This window comes from Mixophyes fleayi, chromosome 7, assembly GCF_038048845.1.
Source record: "Mixophyes fleayi isolate aMixFle1 chromosome 7, aMixFle1.hap1, whole genome shotgun sequence".
Taxonomy (NCBI): Eukaryota; Metazoa; Chordata; class Amphibia; order Anura; family Limnodynastidae; genus Mixophyes; species Mixophyes fleayi.
In genome coordinates this window covers 123,474,696-123,500,106 of record NC_134408.1, presented here as the reverse complement: position 1 = coordinate 123,500,106, position 25,411 = coordinate 123,474,696, and the positions used below count along the sequence as shown (strand labels likewise).

The following is a 25,411-nucleotide window of genomic DNA, read 5'->3' as shown; positions in this document are numbered from 1 at the left end:
ATCTTCAATGTCTAAGGTTTAAGGGAGTCTGTTGTTGTAGGAAGATTCAGGACAGTGCAGCTATAGTAGAGAAGAGTAGTTTCAGTGAAGATGAGAAGTGGATCAGGTCAAGAGTATATAGGTGTTGCTGTGTGCATGTGAATTTGGGTGCAGAATAAGATAAGCGGAGGATGAAGAAAAGCAGACTGTGCTCGGCGAGTGAATGTCAAGTTGGAGAAACTAGAGATAGACTAGAAGACAAGGGAGTTTTCATCACAATGGTGGGTGATGAAGTCCAAAGGAGAATGTAAGAGAAAGAAGTGGAAGTAAGGCTGAGTGTGTGGTCCCTGTACAGGAGAGCTCCAGGGGATGTAGAGTAAGAGGAGGTAAGCTAGGTTTCTGCAATTGCAATTTGAAATGAATAGATCTTGGATGGATGCAAGTTTGTTACGAACAGATCTCGCATTCCAAAAGCTCACAGGAAAAGGAGAAGGATAGTGGAGAGATGTGAAAGGTTGGAGGGCACTTGCCTTTAAACCCCTTCCCATAAATTTACATACAAGAGGGAGGACCATGCGCTAAGTGGCTTTAAGTCTGCTTAACATGGAGGCTTAATGCCTCAGCGTGCAGCCCCACACACACAATTAAAGGTGGTCAATGACAGCTTCGGGTTCAATGAAAGTGGCCAGGAACCTTTAGTTATGGTTTTGGGAACAGGACACACAAGTGAACAATATGTACAGCTCAATATGGAGACGTGACCAAATATTCACCAATATCAATACCTTAGAAGCTTTTGTTTTTGCTTTGTTGTCAGGGATTTTAAAAACTCCACCTCTGGATCATCATCTTCTTCCTCAGCTTCACTGACAACATATACCTGGAAAAAGGAGTTAGAGCAATATGTAATAGCAGCATTCACACAAATGAACTGAGGAGAACCAATGTTTTAACACATTAATGAAAATATAATTGAAATTGGTCAAAAACACTTAAAAGTGTACCCCTCGCCTATACCCAGTAAACGCAGCCTGTCTGCGGACTGAAGGAATCTTCACGAGACTGCAGCCTGTTGACTCACAAGGAACTTACCAAGGAATGTAGCCTGAGTGATGTCACTGGTTACTAGTGAAAGGAATGGCTGCATGTCTAACTGAGAAAAAGGTTGCCTCCAATGTGACTCCTCGCTTAGTAAAGGGATTTCTTTTTATTGTGACATTAATGCCAATTGACCATGCTATGTGTGCGCATTCACTAGATACAACCAGAGTAGCTCCCACCACAGGCTGGAAGAGGGCAGTGCAGGTCTGTTTCATCTGTTCCTCGTAGTGTTGCAGGATCTCGTATGGAGATGACCTTTTCCGTACTGTTAACACTCCTCACTGCCAACCCTGTATATTTAATTTACTGTAATCAAGGCTAAAATAAAAAGGCATTTATATGTCTGTGCTGACGATTTTCTTCCTTTCTTTAAAGATTTTACAGACATGTGTCTTTATAGCCTGTTACACCTTGCAACGTAGGTGTTGCTTTATTTTACAAATAAGCTCTAGAGTATTCAGAGTTAGTGAAATTGGCAAGGAGAACAAAACCACTTATATCTACATCAACTCTTCTGGAGGGAGTACTCAATGCAAAAGAAGAGCAGAAGAAAAGAAAAAACCCAACTTGTATCAAAGGGGGCAATTCAGTCACATTACAGCCGGAAGTAAAGCGGCATGCGCACTATTGCCGTTAATACGGTAATGCCACGCGCACTATTGCCGTTAATACGGTAATGCCAAGCGCACTATTGCACATGATTACCGTTGGTTACTTTTGAAAGTAACATGGCCTTTTGAATTCCCCCCAAAATATCTGTAAACATCTCGGACCTCACATTTGATATACTGGCCGACAGAAAAGTGTGGCACGTCCCCCTTTTACCTTCATGCTATCACAGAGTGCAATGTTAAAATAAGTTCATGTAATAGGCTTATTTCAGGTGATAAATAAAAGAAACAAGCAGGACATGTTGAAGAGAGTGGGATTCTGGATTACCTGCGTCCGCATTGGTATGCAAAAATGTATATAAAAGGGCAAATAGCTCCATGTAGATATAACATCTTACTACCATCAATTAGCTGTTGCTACCATCAAGTAAAGGTTATCGCTCAGCTATCTATGAGCAATAAAAAAAAAAAAGATCATTATTACTGAAGAACCTACGTGACATCTAAACCTGCTGGGTTTCTGTGACCTATACATAACAGTCAACACTCTAATCCACCCCCTCCCCACACTGGCTGTTCGGTGTTGCTCCCAGTGCCCTGAACTAAAATAAGCGGTCAAGAGAAGCTAGCCAAGCCAGAGCAAAGAGGTGTTGCAGCAGTTACACGAGACACCCAGAAGCAAGTGGTTCCAGGTGCGGCAAAAGGAGCCTGGTGGCAGCAGGGAGTATTCTACAACTGTGGGCACCACACTGGCCACCATACACGCCCTGTCTAAGTGTGAACAGACAGCACCACTAAGAGTAGCCAGGAAATTTAATCACAAACAATCTGTAAAAAATAAATAAAATCCCTGACCAGGTGGAAATTTAAGCCCATCCGGTCACAAAAAGCTACTATGAATGACAACTTTAGTAAATCCATAATAATTTTGTGCATTTTTACAGGACAGATAGGATTGTTTATAAGATCAGCTGTTAGTGTGAGGTCTGCATCATTCACTATAAAAGCAGTTCTGTACAATGTGCAGACACAGTCGTTAGCAGGGAGAACGCAGACAATAAAAAAGGGAAAGGGCACAAAACATGAATATAAGAGAAAGTAGTACACTGTATCAAGTCTAAATATCCTCATTTTTTACAAACTGCTCTAATGTGTTTCAGTTTGTACCCATACAGTGCTTTGTCTGGATTCAAAAGCTCTTGACAAATCCATCACTAAAAGTGCCTGTGAACAGATTGCTCAGAGAAAAAAGCTTTATGGAGTGGCCATCAGGCAGTGCCTGCATTACACTTAGGTGTGTTGTTGCTGTGGAGACGTCTGCGGTAATTGAATATTCATAATAAAAGGCAATCTCTGCATGCCAGGATACAAGTCTAATGCACCCAGTTTTTATCCCAGCGCTATCAAGTCAATGTGGAGTGCTGCCATCTACGATTGTGTCCATCTAGAAATAAATTCCTTTCTATTCTTCCTTTTTAAAGCCTCTCCTGGTTTAGCCAGCAGGTTGCAAGGAACAAACAATGTGGTAGGAGATGATGGTGATTACGCAAGTTCACATTCTACACCCTTGGGGGGCTGGGGGGAGCTGCATAATCTTTCAAAAGCTCAGTGATATGAAAACCAAAATGGAAAAACAACAAAAATAAAACACAAAAAAATAAATAAATAAATATACTGTTTTTGTAAATCGTTTTCCACTATAGAGGGGGATTTAAAAAAAGAAAAAAAAAAAAAAAAAAGAAAAAGATGAAAAAATAAAAATAATAGAAATCAAATACTATCATGAACAATTTTAATGGTCCCTCTCACCGTCTTTTGGATACGCATACTGCCGAACGCTAAGCAGCAATTTGCAAGCAATCAGATGTAAATGTATAGATATTTTCAGCTTACTTATAATAAAAGAATAAGAAAAGAAGATCATTACCTGCGATGGATCATTTACGGTCAGGTTTCTCCCCAGCACATTTTGTTTCAGTGCAAACCCACTGTTTCTCATCTCCGCCATTAACTCCGAGGGGTGCATTGATGGCCCTGTGAAGAGGAATATTGGTTTCAATTAATCATTGATATCTCGCTACCTTTATTCTGACTCCGCTGTAGGAACGCGTTTGAAGCTTTGTTAAGTAAAATCACAGCAAAAATCGACTCAATAATCTTCTGCTGGGAAAAGCATTAGATAGGATTTTCCAAAAAAGCTGCCAGGGGATTCAGAATACAAAATAAATGCATTTGTGTTTAAGCGAGGAGCCAAGTTCTCCTCTTATGTAACTTACTATCACTGAACATAACATGCCCAAGTGTATTGTCAGTTAGGACTTTCCTCGTTACAGGAAAGGATCCTGGCGTTACCTAGGTTAAGTGAAGAAGTTCTCACTGGCCACCACCCAGTACACAGCTGCCATACAAGAAGAATATGTGACACTAGCCGACAGCTAGAGACTTTCACGTACACAGCGCAGTACAGCGGCGATGAATCGCTTGTACTTATAATTCACCTTTATGTAGATATAAATCTGCGCCACACAAAAATGGCCTTTAAATGTGCATTTCATACTTCTTATTCCTGCAGACACAGCTATTATGAATGCACTGGAAACATTTTAGGCTCCTTGAAATAAATCCTATTGGTTTAAAAATGGATGGATCCCGGTTAGCTTAGTTTCCAGTGTCAGACAGAAGGTTTTGTAAAATAGGAATAGTAACACCAAAGCAGAAAGACATCTGATTGATACACAAATAAAATACAGTCAATTTTCTATACAGCGTTTTTGCCATGCAGTCATTCAGATGCCCCTATTTTTAGACAAGGCCCCAAAATGAACATCACACACTAATAATGTAGACTATGTCCGTTATTGCTCCTCTTGGAAAACTAGAGAATGCCATCATCATATAAGACTTGCCAAATATTTACAGTAACAGCAGCAAAGGTCAGGAAGCTGCTCATGGATTTATCCCCCCAAAGGCGGAATATGCAAAAGGGAGGTATTCCCACCTGTGGATGCCATTTTCCTTTTAGAATATATCTTTACAAAAGCTACACATTTCTATCTTTACCACCGGTAAGGTTCAAGATATAAATGGGGTGGATTCTCTGTACAGCGCTGCGGAATTAGTGGCGCTATATAAATATCTGATGATGATGATTATATTTCATGTTGGCATTTGAATCACTAGATCGCAAAAGGAACAGGCTTTATTAACAACATCGGTGCTCGACCTCACTAATGGTCTTGTGACTGAATGGATGCGAATCCCTGTATCTAGTGGAAAGCCCAGCAGAGTGGAGCCTGTTATGGCAGCAAACAGGAGGGCAACCATATTAGTGGTTTTGGCTTGATGTGATGTTCGGATGTCTACATACTTTTGGCCATCTAATGCAGTGTTCTCCCCATCACCTAGTTCCCAGGTGCTCCGACTGTTTCTACTTGCCACCCAGAGCCCAACAGATTCCTATTATAATAGAATAAACCATTCATTCTCCTAATAGAACAGGCACTATGTGAGCACTACAGCCAGCAGTATGTGTTAGATCACTGACCACCAGTCTTACCAGTCCTGGCAGGTGTGGGTAATAACATCCTACATTGTTCATTATTATTGCAAAGTATTACAACTGCACCCGGCTGGCAAAATTTTCTGGGGAGAACATTGTAATGTGGGTTATGTATCTCCCCATGCACACACAGACTTGATCTCTGGTTTTCCCCCATTGAAATAAGAAGAATGAGACAATTGTATTCAATTATTTTAAATCAGCATCAGGCGGTTTTTATTTGGCTAAATCCTATAGTGTTACAATGATCTACATAGCCTGATCTAGGTAAAAATCTCAAGCAAGGTCAAGCTAAATGTACCCAAGCACTGACACATACCAGTTTTTTCCATAGCAACAAGTCAATTTTGCCCATTAGAATAATTTGCCATGAGCAAAGAGCACCAGTCAGTTAAAGGACCAATAAAAGTCATGTCTCACCATGATCTGTGCCCCCCACAGGCTTGCATTTGCCGATGATTGTTACCTGGCGATTCTGATCAGCCTCTGTCTTCCCTTTTATACATATTGTAGTCTCTTTGTCAATAGGTTCACCAAATATCCATAGAGCAGGGAAGGGGAACAGACTATTATAGGATTCAGCTCTTTAAGAACAACGTAAACCAATCTTTTCTGATGTTTCTAAACTTTTCAAAGACCATGAGCCAACATGTGGAGCTACATAGCAGATTTTGTTTTTCATCATTCAAAGTCTCCGATTTCTACTTCTTGCAAGATTAAGGTTGGGCTTCATCAAGAGACACCTGGCTATGGTGAGGGTCGTAACCCAACAGCATGAGGAGTCTATTTTTAGACATACGCTCTAGTGTGTTTTTCCATGCTCTGATACGTTATCAAAAAGAACAATTCTGCTAGCAAAAAAATATATATTACAGACAGCAGAAGGGTTTAACAACTATGGAGAAAAGCATGTCATACTTGTACATGACATGAAGCACTTGTCCATTCTCCCAGATGTATAAGTCACTTTATTGAGAAATTTAACCTACTTACACCCGATAATGGGCGACATTTGGAAGCATGTCCTCAAAAATACATTTGTGGGGAATTAGTAAAATCAATGGATTAGAGGGCATCTATAATTAGAATTAATAATCTAGAGGTAAATGAAAGCAAAAGAGGATTTATACTTACGATAAATCAGTTTCTCTGATTCCATCTGGGGGACACTGCTTAACCATGGGGTTGAGTAGGTAGGGAGGAGTCTTGGCACCTAAATAGTTTACCTCTGAGCTGCCGACAGGCCCCTCCCCCTGCCAACCCCCTCCTGTATTCAGTTTGATTTAAAAGCCCCAAGAAGATAGGCCAATCAACCAAGAACACACAGAAGAAAGCATAAGGGAGGGATCGCAGTGTCCCCCAGATGGACCACTGATAGCCCAGCATGTAGAGCACTACGGGCAAATGATACGTCCAAAGACGCAAAGACATTGAATTGGTAACATTTCGTAAAAGTATGGGCCGAGGACCAGGTGGATGCTCTGCATAACTGATCCGCTGAGGTCCCATTTCGTGCAGCCCAAGACACCCAACATAACGGGAATGGGCAACAATACGCTCTGGCACAGGACGGCTAGCACTGACATAAGCTTGCTTAATAGTCAGGGTAAGCCACCTAGCAATAGATTGCTTTGACGCTGGCCAACCACGTCTAGAGAAAATAAACAAGATAAATTAAGAATCTGTCCTACGAAACTTTGCAGTTCTCTTGACATATTTCGTAGAGCCCTAACTACATCCAAAAATATCATGTTCCCTGTTCCAGATGCCTGAGGATCCTCTGTGAACACAGGAACTACTATCTCCTGGTTTACATGGAAACCAGACACCACCTTAGGAAGAATGATGGAATTGTTCTTAGAACCGCTCTATCATGAAAGAACAGATAAGGTTCACGACGAGACAAAACCAATAGCTCAGATACCCTCCGAGCGGAGGCAATAGCTAGAAGAAAAACCACCTTCCAAGTTAGGAACCGTAACTCTGCCGACTGCAACGGTTCAAACGGAAGCTCCTGCAGCATATTAAGGACCAAATTAAGATCCCAAGGAGCCGTTGGTGGAACATAGGGAGATTGGATATAAATAACCCATTGTAAATCAGTCTTAACATCTGGAATCTCAGCCAAACGTCTGTCAAAACACACAAAGTGCTGAAACCTAACCCTTTAAAGATCCTAATCGAAGACCTCCATCCAAGCCATCTTGTAGAAATGCAAGGAACCTAGCAAGATGAAACGACTCTGAACTGCAGTCCCTATTCCTACACCATTTTATATATACACGCCAGATCCAGTGGTAAATTCGAGCTGCAACTGGCTTCCTAGCTTTAATGAGAATATCAATTACCCTCGAAGAAAACCCTCTGGATTTCCAAAGACTGGCCTCAAAAGCCATGCCGTTAAATTCTGCCGGGCTAGATCACGATGCAAGAATGGTCCCTGAATTAGCAGATCTTTCCGAAGAGATAACCGAAGACCCGGACCTACTGCCATTAGAAGAATTTCTGGAAACCAGACTATTCGTGGCCAAGCTGGAGCCACCAGAATGACTGCCCGACCTCCTCGCTTAACTCTCCGAAGGACACTGGGAATCATTGATATGGGAGGAAACAGGTAACCTAACCTGAAGTCCCATGGCACTGTCAACACATCCACTACCACTGCTAGTGGATCTCTTGCCCTTGCGCAAAACTCTGGAACCTTCCTGTTGAGACGCAACGCCATCAGATCTCGATCCGGAAGTCCCCACTTGTCTACAAACAACTGAAAAATAGCCGGATGAAGAGCCCATTCTCCCGGCAGAACTTCGTGCAGGCCTAGATTGTTCCAGGAATTCTGAAATTGCAAGCGGACTAAAACTGCTGACAACGCGGCCCAAGCTAAAATCTGAAATGTCACTTCCATTGCTCCTGCACTCCTGGTGCCTCTTTGCCTGTTTATGTACGACACTGCCGTGGCATTGTCGGACTGAACACGAATCGGCATTCCCTGCAGAACTCTCTGTACTCCCTGCAATGCCTTCAACATGGACATCAGTTCTAGAACATTTATGGGAAGAACAGACTTCTGTACTGACCAAAGTCCCTGTAGTCTCAGGTGAAGAGCCACTGCCCCCCACCCTCTGAGACTGGCATCCGTGGATACGAAGATCCAAGACCGCGGAGCAAAAGACCTGCCTTCCATCAGAATGTCTCTCACAAACCACCATCTGAGATACTGTCTCACCTCCGGGGATAACACCACCAACTGACGATCTAACTTCAGATGGGACCCAGTCCATTTCTTCAACATGTCCCATTGAAAACACAGCGAGTGGATCCTGCCGTAAGGGAGAGTCTCGAAAGAAGCCACCATCTTTCCTAACAGTTTCATGCACAGGAGAACAGACAGCCTCCTGCACGACAGAACCCTGTTCAACTCTTGCAGGAACCTTATCTTGTCCTCTGGGAAAAAAAAAACTTTCTGACATGCCGTGTCCATTATTAGTCCCAGGAATGACATACTTTGACAAGGTATCAACTGTGAATTCGGCCGGCTCAGGAGCCAAGCATGTCTCTCCAGAACCTGAATGGTAAACTGAAGATGCTGTTTAAACAACTGCTCTGACACAGCTTTGCTAAGCAAATCGTCCAGATAGGGCACTATTTAAACCCCTCTGGTATGAAGAAAAGACGCCATTATCTTTGTAAACACCCTTGGGGCTTTTGCAAGCCCAAATGGAAGAGCCCTCAACTGATAGTGAGCTGACCCCAACCATAAGGTTCTTCTGGCTGCTACAGCTGTAGCCGAAATAGAAGATATGGATGCTGAATTCTGGGCCGCTTCATACACGTAACCTGCAGCTTCCTTCAGCCCAAAGGAAGCAGCTCCGAATCCTGCAAAGCAGATGCCAACAGTCCAGCCCATGCTTCCATCGCCCTGGCAACCCAAGCTGTTGAAAACACTGGTCTAAAGTTTGTACCAGCAGCTTTAAAGACAGACTTCAAAAAAGTTTCCAACTTACGATCGCATACTGTAAAGAAGCTGCTCCTGGTACCGGCAGTGTAGTCTGGCAGACTAACCTCACCACAGGACTATCTACCTTCGCTACCTGCTCCCAGCGGGCCATATCCACCTCTTGCAGAGGATATAATGACCCATACTTTTTAGGCATAGTAAACCTCTTGTCTGGCTGTTTCCAAGAAGCCTCTGCAATCTCTCTCAACTCTGCAGAGGGAGGGAAACAAATCGCTTGTCTTGAAACCTTCTTAAAAAGAGACTGGTCCAGAGACCAAGGTCTAGATTTACTAAGCTGCGGGTTTGAAAAAGTGGGGATGTTGCCTATAGCAACCAATCAGATTCTAGCTGTCATTTTGTAGAAGGTACTAAATAAATGAAAGCTAGAATCTGATTGGTTGTTATAGGCAACATCCCCACTTTTTCAAACCCGCAGCTTAGTAAATCTAGCCCCTAGTCTCTTCCACATCTACAAATCTCAAGGTCTGACGTACTGCTCTAACCAGATCGTCCATACCTTGATACCTAGATCTCTCCTCTGATTCTACTAATGAGGGATCTGAGTCCTCTAACAATTCACCTTCTTCCTCAGAAGATCCCTTTGAGTCAGACAATAGAAACAGCAGTTTTGCTGATCTAGGTCTCTTATTTTTAGGTAAATGTTTAGGGTTCTCCAGCAAATAGTTTAACCGATCCAAACCTTTTACCACTGCAGACCATCCAGGCTCCCCCGCAGGGGAAGATACCTGAGACGCAAGGGTAAGTAATTGTCCTACTACCGAGGGTAAAGGTCTTGTCATCTTCGTAGACACGTCTGAACTAACAGAGGCTACCGTTCCAGAGGTAGAAGGTAACACCGCAGCTACCGCTGGAATTTCAGTTGGCTTAGATCATAGCTTAACCAGGGTACCACCCCCCTGTGTCAAAACAGCCACCCACTCAGGAGGATCTCAACCTGAATGGAGCCGTCTTTAGGCTGCGCCACAACTGACTTCAAAGAGCAATCAGCACAGAGCACCACTGGGTCCTGTTATTCACCAGCTAATTTAGCATTACATATGGAACAGGAAAAATACTTGGCACATGTTGCTTTACTTTTTTCTGACATTTTTAGCAGAAAATAAAGCTACCACACAGCACAAAGTATAGGCACATACACACAAGATATTTACACAGAAAATACTAACTAATCGATGAACAAGTCAAAAGATAGTATTTCTGTCAATGAGAGAGCAATAATCCCTTATAAATATTATACTCTTCCCCCAAAATGTGCCCAGAATCCATACTTCCCCTATAAACATATAGACTATAAAATATACTTAGCAGAGAGAAGCCTGTCAGCAGTTGCAGATTTCCATAGTGGCTGCTGTCTCCTATTCCCCTTGACTCCTTTTGGTGCCAGAGGGACCTTCCGACTTTTCCATCAGCAAAGGAAGGGGGGTGGGGGGGGGGGCAAATCCAACTCCCCCTTTGCTGTGCTCTCTAGTAGTATGCTGACGATCTCTACTTCTTCTGCAAGTTGAGTCGCCTTTTATATCTGCCATTTAGTGCCACACATGCAGCGCTCACACTGCCTGGCCATTCCACACGTTCCCCCTCCTCCTTATCAAGAGGGGAACTTTGTACGTTCCACTTGTCTCACAGTGCCTCTGAACATGGCCCCCTTACAAGACTAACGGTGCTCTCTGTCAGCGGCAGCGCCGGTATCCTGTGCACTGTGCAGTCTGTACAGACCGCTTGTCACACTGTGAGAAGCCCACACAGTTTCTTTGAAGCTGTCAGCGGGAGCCGTTCTGCTCCTTGCTGCAGCTGCTTCTTAACACGAGTGTGCTCTGTATTACAGTGCACACCCATCTAGACTATAAAGTAAAAAACAAAAAACAAAAAAAAAACCTAACCTAACTAAATACAGGAGGGGGTTGGCAGAGGAAGGGGCCTGTCGGCAGCTCAGAGGTAAACTATTTAGGTGCCAAGAGTCCTCCCTACCTACTCAACCCCATGGTTAAGCAGTGTCCCCCAGATGGATGAAAGAAATACCTATATTATCTAAAGATAGATTTGGTGTTTTTTTTAATCTATTGCGACAATTAATGGGAGTCCCTGTAGTAGGAGAATATTTCAAGGCAGTGTAGTGATTCATGTGAAGATTATGCATGTGTTATTGTGTAGATTACGTCATTTATTATGCAGATTGCAGTTGCCCAATTGTACCACAAATACAGATTTTAAAGGAAATAAAGAGGGGCTTTAGTCCAACAGTAATTAGGCTTCTTTGTTCTCAGCGAGGTTAATTTGTATGATATGGTCGGTTGGGGATTGTTGCTCAGAAAGTTACATAGCCAACTGCAAATATTAAACCTACAGGCCAGGAATCTCCAGCTTCCTCATGTTAATAGGGCAAGAATCTCCCTTATATTCTGTCCTTTTTACTTACTCAAAGACCTGCATAACTTTGCAGTTGATAGGTTATTTAGGTAGGACTGGCTAGCTAAAGACAGACATATATATTCATGCAGCTCCTTCCCAGTCAGTTGATGGAATAAACCAAACCTAGGCATCAATGCTCTGCTCAACATGGAAGGATAAATGTTACAATAGAAATGTTCTCTCTTTTCCTCAAGACACTTTCTATTGGAATACTTAATTGTCTGTTTATATTAATGAAGTTTTGTGAACACGTGCAGTATAATAAATTTACATGATCTGTTCGACTTAAAATACTTTTACAGAAAAGGTATATACGCACATGTCAAAACCTTTTACATATGTTGTCAACAACATGCACAACAGCAAAATATTAAAATGACCCAAATGCTGAATATTGGGCACATTGGCATTTGACTAATTAATAGTAAATTAATATTATTGTTAATTTGGGGCAAAATTTAGGGGGGGATAAATGTGCCCAGCAGTGGTTCTGGTGATAAGTCCAATACAGAATGCACAATCAAGTCATAGTTTTATTATGAAGTTAAAGAAAATCCTGAGATATAATAACCACTTACTTGGGTTATAACATGGGCAAATAGTTTTTATTTTTTTATTTTATACAATTGTGTAGGAATAATTTGAAAAGGGGTTTTTGGGTGGATGCAAAGGGTTGAAAAATAGAGGTTTTAGCTTGTTCACTAAATGAGCATTTTAAGTGGAGTTCTCACTTTAATGGATCGTAATAAACCAATCTCTGTAGTGTTTAGAAAAAAAATAAGGCAATTCGATAGGATATATAGAACACAGCAATCTTGTTTTATTGCAGAAAGGGTCAGCGTAATTCTGGAATCACATACAGTACTTGACAAGAGAAGCATTACTGCTGTGATAATCAAGGCAACCTGGCCTCTAGTGTAGCCATTATAACTATTTTATATAAATGTCATAATCGCACTTTATATGCTGTAGAGATGCTCCTAGCACAGACTGCTTTTAGCCAGTAACTATCTACTTTCATAAGGTTGCACAAACATCCTTTATAGACGCATCAAAAGCCTGCTCAAACATTTACTAGGGGAATCTAATAAGTCTGTGTAAAGAACAATACATGGCCAATGTGTCCTTTCTATGGTGGTGAATTGCCAATAGTGCCAAAATGTTTACGGGTGCTAACAATTTCCTTTGTTAATATATGTATATTAGCAGTTCTGAAAAAATTAGCAATGCAATTTAAAAATAACCAATGGAAAGTGATCTAGTATATTATATGTAGGGTTCAATTTAAGATTATTTTGATACATATAGGTAAATATTAGGACACAAGTTAATTGACAGGAGGAAAAAGTGCTGTATGTTAGTACAATATATACCTATTAATGAGCTTTAGCTGCTATTTGGCTTGTTCTCCTAAAGGAAAAATGATCAACAGGCTCCAGGTTAAATATTAAAAACAAGAAAATATCACCAAACAATCATGGGTTAAACTACTGCATCGGCTGTACAAATGGACTCAGACTAGGAGCCTGTATTAAGCGACATGTTGGAAATTTCCACAATTATAACTGATGGGGGGGGGGGGGGGGGGGGGAAAGGGGTGCTTATATTGTCTACAATGTCAACACTAATCAAGATAAATTTGTCTACTTGCCTGCCCTCTTATTGTAAGTTTAGCTGTCTGTCAGTATATTCTGGATTTGTCTAGATGATCACAAGTGAGAAAATCAATTTAATTTTCAAATTTATTAGAGGCTTCATACTGAAGAAGCCAAAATAGCATTAGTGAGGGTGTGTTATAACCTTGACACAATACATTTTAATGCACTCTTAAAACAATAAGTTACAATAACTTTACAAAACCAAGCTTGGAGTAAAGGAGGCATAACACAGGAACTAGTTACTAAACTACATGGCCCTGTTTGTCTTGTTTTCTACCTATCTCCCATTCACCTGGTTTCTTGCACTATTTAGTAAAGCTACCGCAGGAGAAAGCTCCAGTGTAGCTCATTTTTGTTTTCCATCATTCTCATTATTTCCCTACAGAGAGTTTTTATCTTTTAAATCCTAGAAATTGCTTTAGACAAAGCAACTGATCTTCATCATCAACATTTATTTATATAGCGCCAGCAGAATCCATAGCGCTTTACAATTGGGAACAAACAGTAATAAAATACTGGGTAATACATACATACATACATACATACATACGTAGAGGTAAGAAGGCCCTGCTCGCACTTTCAGCAAACTTTTTCATTTTACTATATAGAACCGAGTTTACAATAGTGTAGGAAATAAAAACTGTATGTGTTAAAGTACCTAAAAACAAACAAACAACAATCCAACCCCAATAGCATCCCCCCAAACTATCAGTTTTCTTTTTTCACATAAATACAAAGGCTCAATAACATGCAATAGTAACCATTTAAATATGCAAGATATTAAAATTGCTAAACACTTTTGTCCATCATACCTAATTATTTAGTCTCATTGTATATCATCAGTGTCCAAGATACTATGAACAAATGGTATACTTACATAATTACTGCAGTATCCCAAATGCTAATGAGCAGTAGCACAGAAGCTGTTAAGAGCTTGGACAACTAAGAGTGCCAAGTGTAGAGATGGAGAACCTTTGTAGTTCCTACCTGCTCCATCTGCAGTGACCGAGCTTGCATTGATCCCCGAGAGGCCAAACAATGGGCATTCTCTGTCTGTGTTCACGTGACCCCATTTGTGGCATTTAATACATCTTACATTGCGAACCTGTAGACATAGTTTGATAAATGGAAAAATTTAGGGCAGAATTTGAACTTTTCAATAAGTCAGTAGTTAGAAATGAAATTACTGCAGTGGTTTAATAATAAAGTATAGAAAATAGCTTCTATATAAAAAGAGTCACTCCAAGCCCAGCAGAAATCTGTGTAATTAAGTCTTCTACTTCGAAGAAATGCACTGTAAAGATTGACAATGTGGCAGAATTCATCAGAGAGGTCAATGCTTGCTTGATGAGATATAACAGATGACATTTTAGCTTTTTGTCCAGTATTAGTTCACTAAAAGCTGCAGGATGTGTCTTTTATTGTGTGTGATGGAGGTGGATGGTGAAGATTAAAATTTTAACCATCACAACATATTTTAAAGGGATAGTTAGACTCAACACTGAAAATAACTAGTCTCTCTGGAAAGACAAATAAAAATTAAAGACAAATGTTTTAAATAATGGATAAAGTGAAAAAACCAACCCTACCGACATAATAAAAAACTAAAAAAAAAACAAAACAAAACATGATTTTATCTAAATAAAATGTATTCAGTGAGTTGTCAGTAGTGGTAACCACTTCCTTTGCTAAGCACAGAATTCATGGTTTTTATTTAGAGCAGGTTTCTCATCTTCAGTTCTCAAATACCACTAACAGGTCATGTGTTCAGAATTTCCTTAATCATACACAGGCGAGTAATTCTAATTACTCCAACTGATCCCACAGACAGGACTCCTGAAATCATGGAGCTGTTAGTGGTACACAAGGACTGGAGTTGAGAACCAGTGAGGCTACAGTCTACACTGCGCTAGGCCATATGTTCCTCTCTCAGGAGTATAGCAGATTTGGTTCTAAACTCCATACACTGTCCCCTGAACCATCCAAGCTTTGCCCTACATTTATTTACTTTATTTTGGGGAAAGTCATTTGAGACAACAGAAGTTTTTTCTGGTAATATTCAATGCTGCCAGATTTATAAACACCGTATTTAAGGAACCAAAACACATAAGTATATTTAAGGGAATGCTGAATCAAACAGACCGTCAGCACATCACCTACCTCATGGACTTGTGCAATCAGAGAGCAGCCTTCAGTTACATATCGCCCCACCCCTGCACCAGAGCTATATGACCTCACATCAATTATGCCCTAGGAATGAGGTGAGGGCCCCTGTACTTCTAGCAAAGGGAACCTCCAACAACCCTACTACTAGAGGCTGGGGTTTTGTAAGAGATCACCCCAAAAAGTGAAAAAACCTTTTAAGATGATCTATATCCCTCCAAGTAGTAGACATTCTAACAATGCACAAGGTTAGAAACTTAAGTACAAATTTGTATATTATCTTAGTGAAAAATTCATGTAGTTCTTTTTTAAATGTCATCTTACTTAAGTGAGTCACTTATTTTCACAGAATGTCACACCGGTGAGTCTATAATGAGGCATCAAGTTTTAGGGGACAATAAAAGGTTGATAGAAAAAACCCCCAAAAAAAAAACAGCACACTTTTGCTGTCGTAAATTAGTGATTTCTACTTTGTATGTAGATCTTATGCTGACATTTCTTATTATTTGTCTTTTGAGAGGAGAGACACGTCAATATAACTAAAGGGAAAAAAGAAAGCACTTGTTTTACAACTCTGCGTGAAAATGTATTCATACACGTGAAAGGGATTAGTTTGTTAATACCCACGAACATTAGTTTTGCAATTGAGACGCTCCTGACAGATCTTTAATGATAAGCGCTCTATAAGTGGGTGGTGATGTCATTCATATGCCGACAGCAATTTGCAGAATAATGGAATGCTGCTCTCAAATTGCCAGTTTGTGCAAAAGTAATTATAACCAGGCAAATTACATTACAAAACATAAAATAAAAAAAAATAAAAAATAGAAATCTATTGTGGCATACATTACTACTACCAGATTGTAAACTCAGAAGTTAAAGCTGGAGACTAAAGATGTGGAGCAGACATCCATAGAAATAGAAGTTACTCTCTGCATGTTGCCAAATAATAACATGATTAATGTGCAGATAATGGGCCTCATTTAGAGTTCCGAGCAAGGGAAAACAAAAGAAGAAGCAAAGGGGGGGGGGGGGGGGGAGCTGTTTGTGGTTTTCCCCGAGTACATATAAACATACTGATTATGAAGTGCAAGAAGTGGATATTTTGATTTTTTTGCAAAAAAAAAAAAAAAATCACACTTGCCTGTATACCAAAAGGTTGATCTCTGATATTCATGTCATCCTTAGCATACCTAAAAGTAAGAAAAACACCATGTTGTACATGATTATGGCTGAAGCACAGTGAAAAGAACCCACCATCCACTTGGAACCTTTCATCTATGTTACTTGAAGCAGAGAATTGGCTCGTCCTTAATTGTACGTGTTTTCTACAACAACGAGCGTCATTACACATCTTTCATATCTACTGCAGAGCTATGGATGGATTGCGTACTTGAGTCAGTGCTTGGATTCATGTGGCATGGGGTGTTTGATTGAGGAAGCACAGTCTAAATTAGAAAACCTATATAACAAGGTTTATCATCAACAAATAACTAAATTTGGGTCACAACAAAGCCTAGGCCCAGTAACTATACTGATGTTTAAAATGATTAATGTGTAATGAACGTTAATTGCCATTGTCAAGGCCTGCCACAATTCCCAGGACACTCTTCAAAGTTATATTTAGCTAATTTGGGTCTGCAAAGTCTATGAGAGGAAATATAGTATTTCAATCATTCACATAATACTATAAAGTTCTTTTAGTGCATTTGTTTATTTCAGTCCTGAAATTCCAAGGAATGTATTTGTCCCAATTATATCTGTAATATATCACTTATACAAGCTTAGGTTATGCTACTTTCATTTTCTTTACATTTAATTATATATTTTTGTTCATATGTAGTTTCTATTAATCACCACTCAAAGTTTTTGGGCAAAGATGTTCTGCACGTTGTGTAGTGTGTCACTTAGCTGTGCACATGCCTGGTATCTGTCCGCTCTCGTGCTTTACCATTGCACCAGACTAGGTGCACTGTGGGCATAGGTGTGTTTTTCAGGAGCATGTCCATGTCCATGCCATTAGTGGGCTTCTATTTGAAAAAATATTGCACCTTCACCATTGACTTTGTGTGAAAAAAAAAAAAAAAAAAAGTCATTCTGTGCAATAGTTTGTTACATTTTGGCATTCAATTAGATTTTACATTACATTACATTAAATCTTGGCATTTTGCCAGTAGAGTGTCTTCTGCATGTGCCAGTGTTCTATGTCTTATGCATGGATCGTTGGTCCTCAGATGGATCCAGAGAAGCTTTCAGCTTGGACCTGAACTCGCCAAGAATTCTTGATTTTTGCCAATTATCACCAATTCATCGGAAATTATGGGACTAACTGTCACAAATAGCCCCCCTGAAGCATTCTCTACTTTACTTTTCTCTCTCAATTTTTTTTTTTATTCCACTCCAGTATTACTACATGTGGTACTATCAAAATCAATAAAACCAGCAGGAGTGATGCTTGTGGATATTTCACTCCTTCTGATAGAATATTATCCTATTGAAGATGGGGACTCCCGGCTCTGACATTGCCTTTAGAAGAATGGAGACATCTACTCATTTCCTATAACTATATTTATCCATTACAAGAATCCTCAGTGTCCTCAGACAGCACGACATCTAAACCCTGTTAAAGCTTGTTGGATACTTTTCTGCTTGACTTCCTCTGGACCTTTCACACTGGTTCTAACAGTGTGAAAGCTAATGCCTTGTCTTGTTTATTTGATTGCGCGGTCTCAGGATAATTAGATCAGCCCATATAACTGACCCTTCTCAGATGCTTGCTTCCACAACCATTTCTTCATTGAATATTTCAGTAGCTAAATCTTTTGTAACAGAGAAACCGGGATTTAAAATTACTCTTGTGGACCCACAACTCCAAGCATAGAGTCAAAAAAACAAACAACCCAAAAACCTCGGAAGTCATAAATCAGAAGTACTGGTGGCCAGGTCAAATTTCCTTCTGGTTGGCATGTGAAAAGTAAGGTCTTTCATCAGTCCCCTGTACGATTTTGGTACCTCTTTAAATCCCTTACAAACTGTGGAATCAAATCTCTGTAGATTATCATGGATTTAGAGTTTGCTCACAATAAATCATATTTATGACTCCACCAAAAAAACTCCCTTCTTCATTGTGTATGTTACTCATCCTAAACTCTATGGTCCCTTTCCTCATCCGGTGGAGATCCTACTGCCGACTGCTCCATAACCAATGTACTAAACATTGTGTGCCTCATGATGGGGAAGCCAAAGGTGATCTCTCACTATACAATTTTGGCAGAAATACAAGATCTGCTACACTGGAGATAAAGTCATGCTTGCTTCTTGAAACCTCAGCTTAAAAAGAATGTCCCATGAAATTTGTCCCAAGATTCATTGGTCCTTATGAAATTAAACAAGATAATCAAAGCACATTTTAAAAGGACTCCATCTTTGCAGATGCCCAACATATTCCATATTTCTCTACTATAAGCTCTATTTATATATTATTTCCATATATGCAGTAACCTTCCTAAAATAATTGTCTGTTGGAGGATAATTGTCGCATTCTGGACTTCCCACGGTCAACAGCTGCATCTAGTGGACTGAGGAAGCTATGGCCTAGTAAAATGTTTTTGGATAAAACATTTTATGTTCATACCCTTCTTCTAGTCAAAATGTTTAATTACAATAACCCTTATGAGCCAAACAGGTACATTATATGAATTATGTGCCTGGGTAATATCACATCAGAGCTTTTTCATAAGGTATCATTAGACTACAGTCAAATGCAATCAAAAACATGTTTTGTTTAGTCTTTGAGAACAAGGGACTTTAACTTGCTGGAAACTTAAATACCCTCTTTTTCACAAAGAATATTATTATTGCTATTTATGCTAAAAGGCTAACTAGCATTACATGCTAAAAATTTAATTTCTTACTTTTCTCGAGGGGCCATTTTCTGCCACTCAAATTTGTATTCAGTTGTCTCCCCCTCTTGCTAGAAAGAAGAAAAAAATATTTTAATCAAATAGAATTCCCTCTGTCCTTAATATAAATAGTGATAGGACACAAGGACTATTTAAACATAGATATTTATATATTGTTTTAGAGCGCTGGACTCGTGTTCACGTACCAGTGGTCCTAACTCTCCTGGCAGCACTTAATCAAGTTTGTTACTTGTATACAGATATGTCTGAAAGATATTTACACAATACAGCTTCTAAGCAGTACTAATGGTTAACTTTTGAAAAGGCAGTCACACTGTCCCAACAATGTAAACAACAAAAAAGCAAAAAAAGAAATCTTTATATAAATATTACTGCATTCAATGATGGGTTATTTCCAATAATTTTTAATATTTTTACAACCATAAAATGTAAGAACTTATAACACACATGGAAGACAGGGACAATAAGTAGGTTTTTGTCTTTTGATATTTTAGTTACCTCCTTTATTTCTTGATTGACGATTCACGATTGGAGAAAGAAGAGAAAAACAAAAATTGTAATTACAAAGCAGAACTAAAAAAAAAATACAAATAGTCATTATACACACACAGTAATGTAATAATAATTCAGAAACACATATGCAATAGTTTTAGGCTAGGTACACTCTGGAGCATTTTTGTCCAATAATCGGGCAAATCAACTTACGACTGTTTGGTCGGAAGTTGGCTTAGTGTGTATAGTGACACAGCGGTCGGAAGAAGTTCCAAAGTGTCGATTATCGGCTCATTTGGTTTGTCGTACTGTTTAATATTTTCCCATCAATCGACCTAACAATCATATAGTGTGTATAAGCTTCAGATCGATCCACGAGCAACTGCCTTTAGTTCCTCTAGCTGCGACTCCTCTGGGGGGATCTTTGTATGTTAATTTCTGATGCCTGTCCGTACGTCACTCATTTGGAATTAGGTGCTTCTAGTGATAAAGCATAGCAGGTGGCTATAATATTATTGCCTACAGCATATGTCTGCCAGTTTCATTATAAACCTTTGTCACATGGTATTTAGATGTGCATTGCTGTTGTCCTGTATCTCCTGTAGCGGGGACATAAGAGAATGAGTTTCTCCTCTTGAACCACTCTTTGGTCCAACAAGATCTATTCTTCCTCCTTCTTTCCCTTCGGGTCTGTACTTGCAATCTTCTTGCCACAGCGAGCAGAAAAAGAGCAGTTGCTTTTGTTCTTCAACAGTATCTATATTAGTGAAAAAATTTGATGATGTGCGGTTGTGAACGAACGTACACAAATGTATGAAGAAAAAGTGTTACCTTCACTATTTTATGAGGTTTGGGGTGGTTACTATTGAACTTGCTCTGCCCTTTATTTAAATTTCTTGGGGATATCGTTGCATAGACCTCATAAGTTGTTTCAGTGTGTACAAAATTCTAATCTTTGCTCACGACAATATGGCTGTAAAAAGTCGCTGCCCTGACGGTCAGTCTTTCGTTAAACGTCTAAAACATGACTAGTGTGAACGCATTAACTGTCCGAGCGATCGGACCTTCGGTCGAAGGCAAAGTCGTTGTAGAGAACATGTCAGTTGGAAAATTCTCCAGTGTGTACCTAGCCTTAGGAACGTGTCAGAACTAACTATTTTAAGGCAAATCAGATTAAAGATTTATTTTTATTTATTTTTAAAAACTAAGTCAGTTATCAAGTCAGTTATCAAACAATGCACAGAGATATTTGAACCTTGAATAGAAAAGTACAGAGGGTGATGTATTGCATTTACCATCTAGCCAGATTAAATACAATGCAAAATATTTAAATTCTGCTAGTAGCCTTCTAAACATGTTACGTTATCTAGTACAATCTCCTTTCTAGCTTCCCAGAATGCTTCATTCTATTATACATATTATCTTTTTCTGTAGTGTGTACCCAGCCATACTGGTACAGAGTATTATTCCAACCATTCACAGGAAACAAAAGATTGTCATTCAGAGCTTGATATCTGTAGTAACTGGCCACAGCCTGCTTTGTGATGAATCGTGATTTCAGAGGAGGTATCATCAGAACATACACAAATAAGAAATGGCACTAGAACTTCTTTTAATTTCAGAAAATCATATATAGACAGAAGATTCCAAATAGTCTCCTCTACACATTTTTGCATCATTAAGACATCTGCAATGTACCTTTTTCTGCTCCTGGTGGAGCTTCATACATGAAATTTAACCCATTTTTCACTCGTTCATCACCCAGAAGCACTCTGTTTATGTGAAAGAAAAAAAGAGTGGAAAGTTATTTTACAGTTCTTCTATATGATAGATTACAACATCATGGAAGGTTGTTTTTTTAATACAGTGAACATATGATGTGAAAATCTTAGGTTTAATATCAGGTAAATAATTAAATTAACAATTATTAAATACTGGTGTACCTGCTACAAACTAGCAGAATAGGGGAGGTCTGTACCCTTTCATCTAGACAGAAGTTGAAAATCAACATTCAAAATGGATAATGAGGTACACGGCCCTACTTTAGAAGATGACTAATGCCAGGGGAGGGCTGGCAAATGTTAGCCTGGGGGTGCAAGACTCGACTCAGCGGCCTATTTTTAAAGGAAAAAAAATGCAGGTGGCCCATTGACCCAGCCCAAGGTAGCCCACTATGGGACCGGCGCAGGGGGCATATGGCCCCCTGACTAATGCCAATTATGGCTTCCAGGAAGCAACAGCTGTAAAACAGTGTGATGGATTTGGAGAAATGAATTTAATTGCAAGTAGAAAATCCCCTTTTCTCCTACATCCAGTCTGAGGGACAATGCTAACTTGGGGACATTCATTGAAACTGCCCCTACGGGAGGGTACACTCAAACATAGCTGAATGCAAAGCTCACAGTCCACAAGCTAGCATCTCTGGAAGCAAAAACACTAAAATCTAGTAAACATGTGGACAGAGGACCAGGTGGCTGTCAGACATAGCTGCTCGGTCAAAGCCCAGTGACATGCCGCCCAAGAAGCACTCAATGATCTAGCAGAGGGAGCCAAAAAACTTTCTGGAATCGGCTGAGCGGAACTAGAATAAGTCTGCTGAATAGTGAACCTGATCCAACTGGCTATAGTCTGCCTAGATAAAGGCCAAACTCGCTTGTGCACATCATACAGAACCAGCAGGGAGTCAATCTTTCCAACTCCCGAGGTCCTGTCCAGGTACATTCTAAAAGCTCCAACCACGTCTAGGACAACCAGTTGACCTTGGTCACCCCAAGAATCATAACTCCGTAAAGAGGGAATGACTATCTCCTCAATAAGGTGAAAATGTGTAAAAATTAAAGTAAGATAAACAGAAAAAAACAAACCCCTAAGTAGGTAAGCTTCAACAGGCCGCTCCATAAAACACCTTGCTTAACTCCTTGTACACCTAAGAAACAACTGAGGAACATTGGGTTTGTTAGAGGGGAGGAGCTTCAGTTAACCCATAAGTGTCAGCTCCCAAGGTAGCCGTGTCCCCCAGATAGGATTCAGGAGAAATCATTACACTTAAGCTTTGCACACTGTGTCTATGTATTTTTAGGTGTAAAGTATATCAGGGAAGAAAAACCCAAAACATTTCACAATCTATAGTATTTTATATAATATCATTCAAAATTGCATTACATAGGCACTTGACATTTTTCCTTACAATGCTATAACTATAGTAAAAAAATAAACTAAAAAGTGGCACCACATTGAATTTGTACCAGAGGATAAAGTAGATCCAGATTCAGTCAATGGGCCACATAACATTGGTATACAGTGTATGGTCATACACTTGCTAATAACATGACAACTGAAGACAATGCCTCACACATCATACAAGAGAGGAGCAGATGAAGGACAATCAGGAGAATATGGGATCCATTTTTAGATTTTTTGTTGTTGAAGATTTTGACAAATTTAACTCACCGGTTGTTATAAGAATCTTGTTCTTTTAAATACTGTTGCATTAAATCTTCCTGCTTTTTCTTATCATATGATATTTTCTGCTCTGCCATCCATACCTGGAACCAAAGAACATTATTGAATTTTGATTTAGAGAGATGATTACAGAGATGATTACAGAAATTAGTATCAATGAAACCCTCAGCCCCACACAAGTCATTATTAAGAACCCAAGCTATTTGATGTCTAACAAATAAGGATTTCTCTACTTAACTATGTGTTTTCTATGATGGTCTCAAAGCACTGAGACATTTCTCCATTCGCATACTAGAATCATCTACATTTATTTATATAGCGCCACTAATTCCGCAGCGCTGTACAGAGAACTCACATCAGTCCCTGCCCCATTGGAGCTTACAGTCTAACTTCCCTAATATACAAACACACACACACTCACAGACAGACAGACAGAGAGGGAGAGACTAGGGTCAATTTTGATGGAATCACTGACCGTAGGCAGAAAATGGCAACAGGATAGGGAGGAGACATATGAAAATAAGCGGTTTATATGAAGCCCTCTTCATATATAGATGTATTTGCCTTTACCTGCAGTTGTTTAATCAATCACAGAACACTTTAAAAACAAGTCATGTGACATAAGTAGGTGGTTACATGTTCTTGAATATTACTCACAAGTCTGACAAGCTGAGATGGTGCGGTGCCAAAAAATGCAAATACACCGCTGTGTAATATGTTGGCACTTTATAAGCAATAACAGCAGCAACAACTGCACTGCATTACTGGAATCTTCAGATTTACAAGCAGATCGCTCAGAATTTGCAGCCACGTTTAGGTTTTGCATGCCCCCGAATTCGTCAAGCCATGGATCTCTCCGTGGACTGTTAAATTTAGGCGCAGGGCTACTATAGTACACATCCCCCACCCCACCCCACCCCCACCTCCCCTCCGATTGTACAGAAACCAGCTCAAGGCTGGCAGCACTAGGGTTAATAGGATTAGGCGGGTGGGACCACATGCCTTTTTTAAAGAAAATAAAAATCTATGTTTTTTATACAGTAAAGAGCCGTTTTACAGTTCACCAGCACAGACAGTGGCCTGTGTACTACAGCAGCCCTGTGATGAATTCCAGCACACGCTAAACCTAAACACAGCATCAAATTCTGAGTGCGCTCAGACTGTGTGCTCAAATTAATCAGGCCCATAGAAAACAGTCCACAGTGTACATATATATGCTTACAGTGTGATCATCCCATGTAAATATAAAAAAAAAATCTAGCTACCATCCCAATGGAAACACATAGAAAACAGTCTCAGGTGCACATATCTTTGCTTAAAATGCAAATATCATTGCACGAACAAACATTTTTTTATACAATTTACAAAAAATATATTTCTGGAGTATAGTAGACTCTAAAGGAATGTTATACAATTTGCTATATTCGTTTATTATAATTTGCCTGGTTCAAACATAACAGAATATGTATCTGTTAATTTACAGATTTTTTTTAGTTTATTCTTAACTATATTTAAAAGCTGCAGGTTTCTTGTAATTTACAATATTCTAACATCCAGTGTTGTGGAGGTGAGCAGCAGGCAATCATCTCTTTCTGTGATCATCCTTTCAGTACATCCCCACTGAGAATGTAACAAACAGGAAATTACTGAAAGAGATAATGATTTTACTAACACATTGTTATAGCAAAGTTTCTAAAGTGAAAGTTATTAAACTATCGGTATAAGTACGAAGACCAGAGGAGGTTCTGCATGTCCATAATCATACAGAAACATTAGATGTGTAGTATAAGTCATGGTGCAGCCCAGCCACACACCAGACGGGTCTCACCTTCTTTATGTTGGACTTGGAGGCAGGATGGAAGTCCTTCTTGCACATGAAATTAGCGAATGATTTCCCCATGGCAGCTGCCGGTCTCCAGAGGACTCAGAGCCCTCCGCACTGACAGCCACAGGGGAGACTGGGAAACCTCAGCCAGCTGCACAACAACCCGTCAATCACTGGTCGTGGCTAGATCCGCTTCAGCTGAGGAACCTTC

General features: G+C 39.8%; 1 protein-coding gene across 1 annotated transcript in view; it reads right to left on the bottom strand.

Moving 5' to 3' along the window:
- CIRSR (corepressor of RBPJ and splicing regulator) overlaps positions 1-25,407 on the bottom strand; it is a 29,754-nt gene extending 4,347 nt beyond the window's left edge. Inside the window, exons 1-9 of the mRNA XM_075180609.1 lie at positions 25,204-25,407; positions 23,364-23,458; positions 21,612-21,685; positions 19,920-19,930; positions 19,413-19,471; positions 16,643-16,691; positions 14,323-14,440; positions 3,619-3,725; positions 765-859 (exon numbers count right to left, since the gene is read on the bottom strand). Coding sequence (XP_075036710.1) covers positions 765-859; positions 3,619-3,725; positions 14,323-14,440; positions 16,643-16,691; positions 19,413-19,471; positions 19,920-19,930; positions 21,612-21,685; positions 23,364-23,458; positions 25,204-25,275 — 680 coding nt within the window. The 5' untranslated portion in view covers positions 25,276-25,407. The remainder of the gene's footprint in view (positions 1-764; positions 860-3,618; positions 3,726-14,322; positions 14,441-16,642; positions 16,692-19,412; positions 19,472-19,919; positions 19,931-21,611; positions 21,686-23,363; positions 23,459-25,203) is intronic.
- Positions 25,408-25,411: the final 4 nt, after the last annotated feature.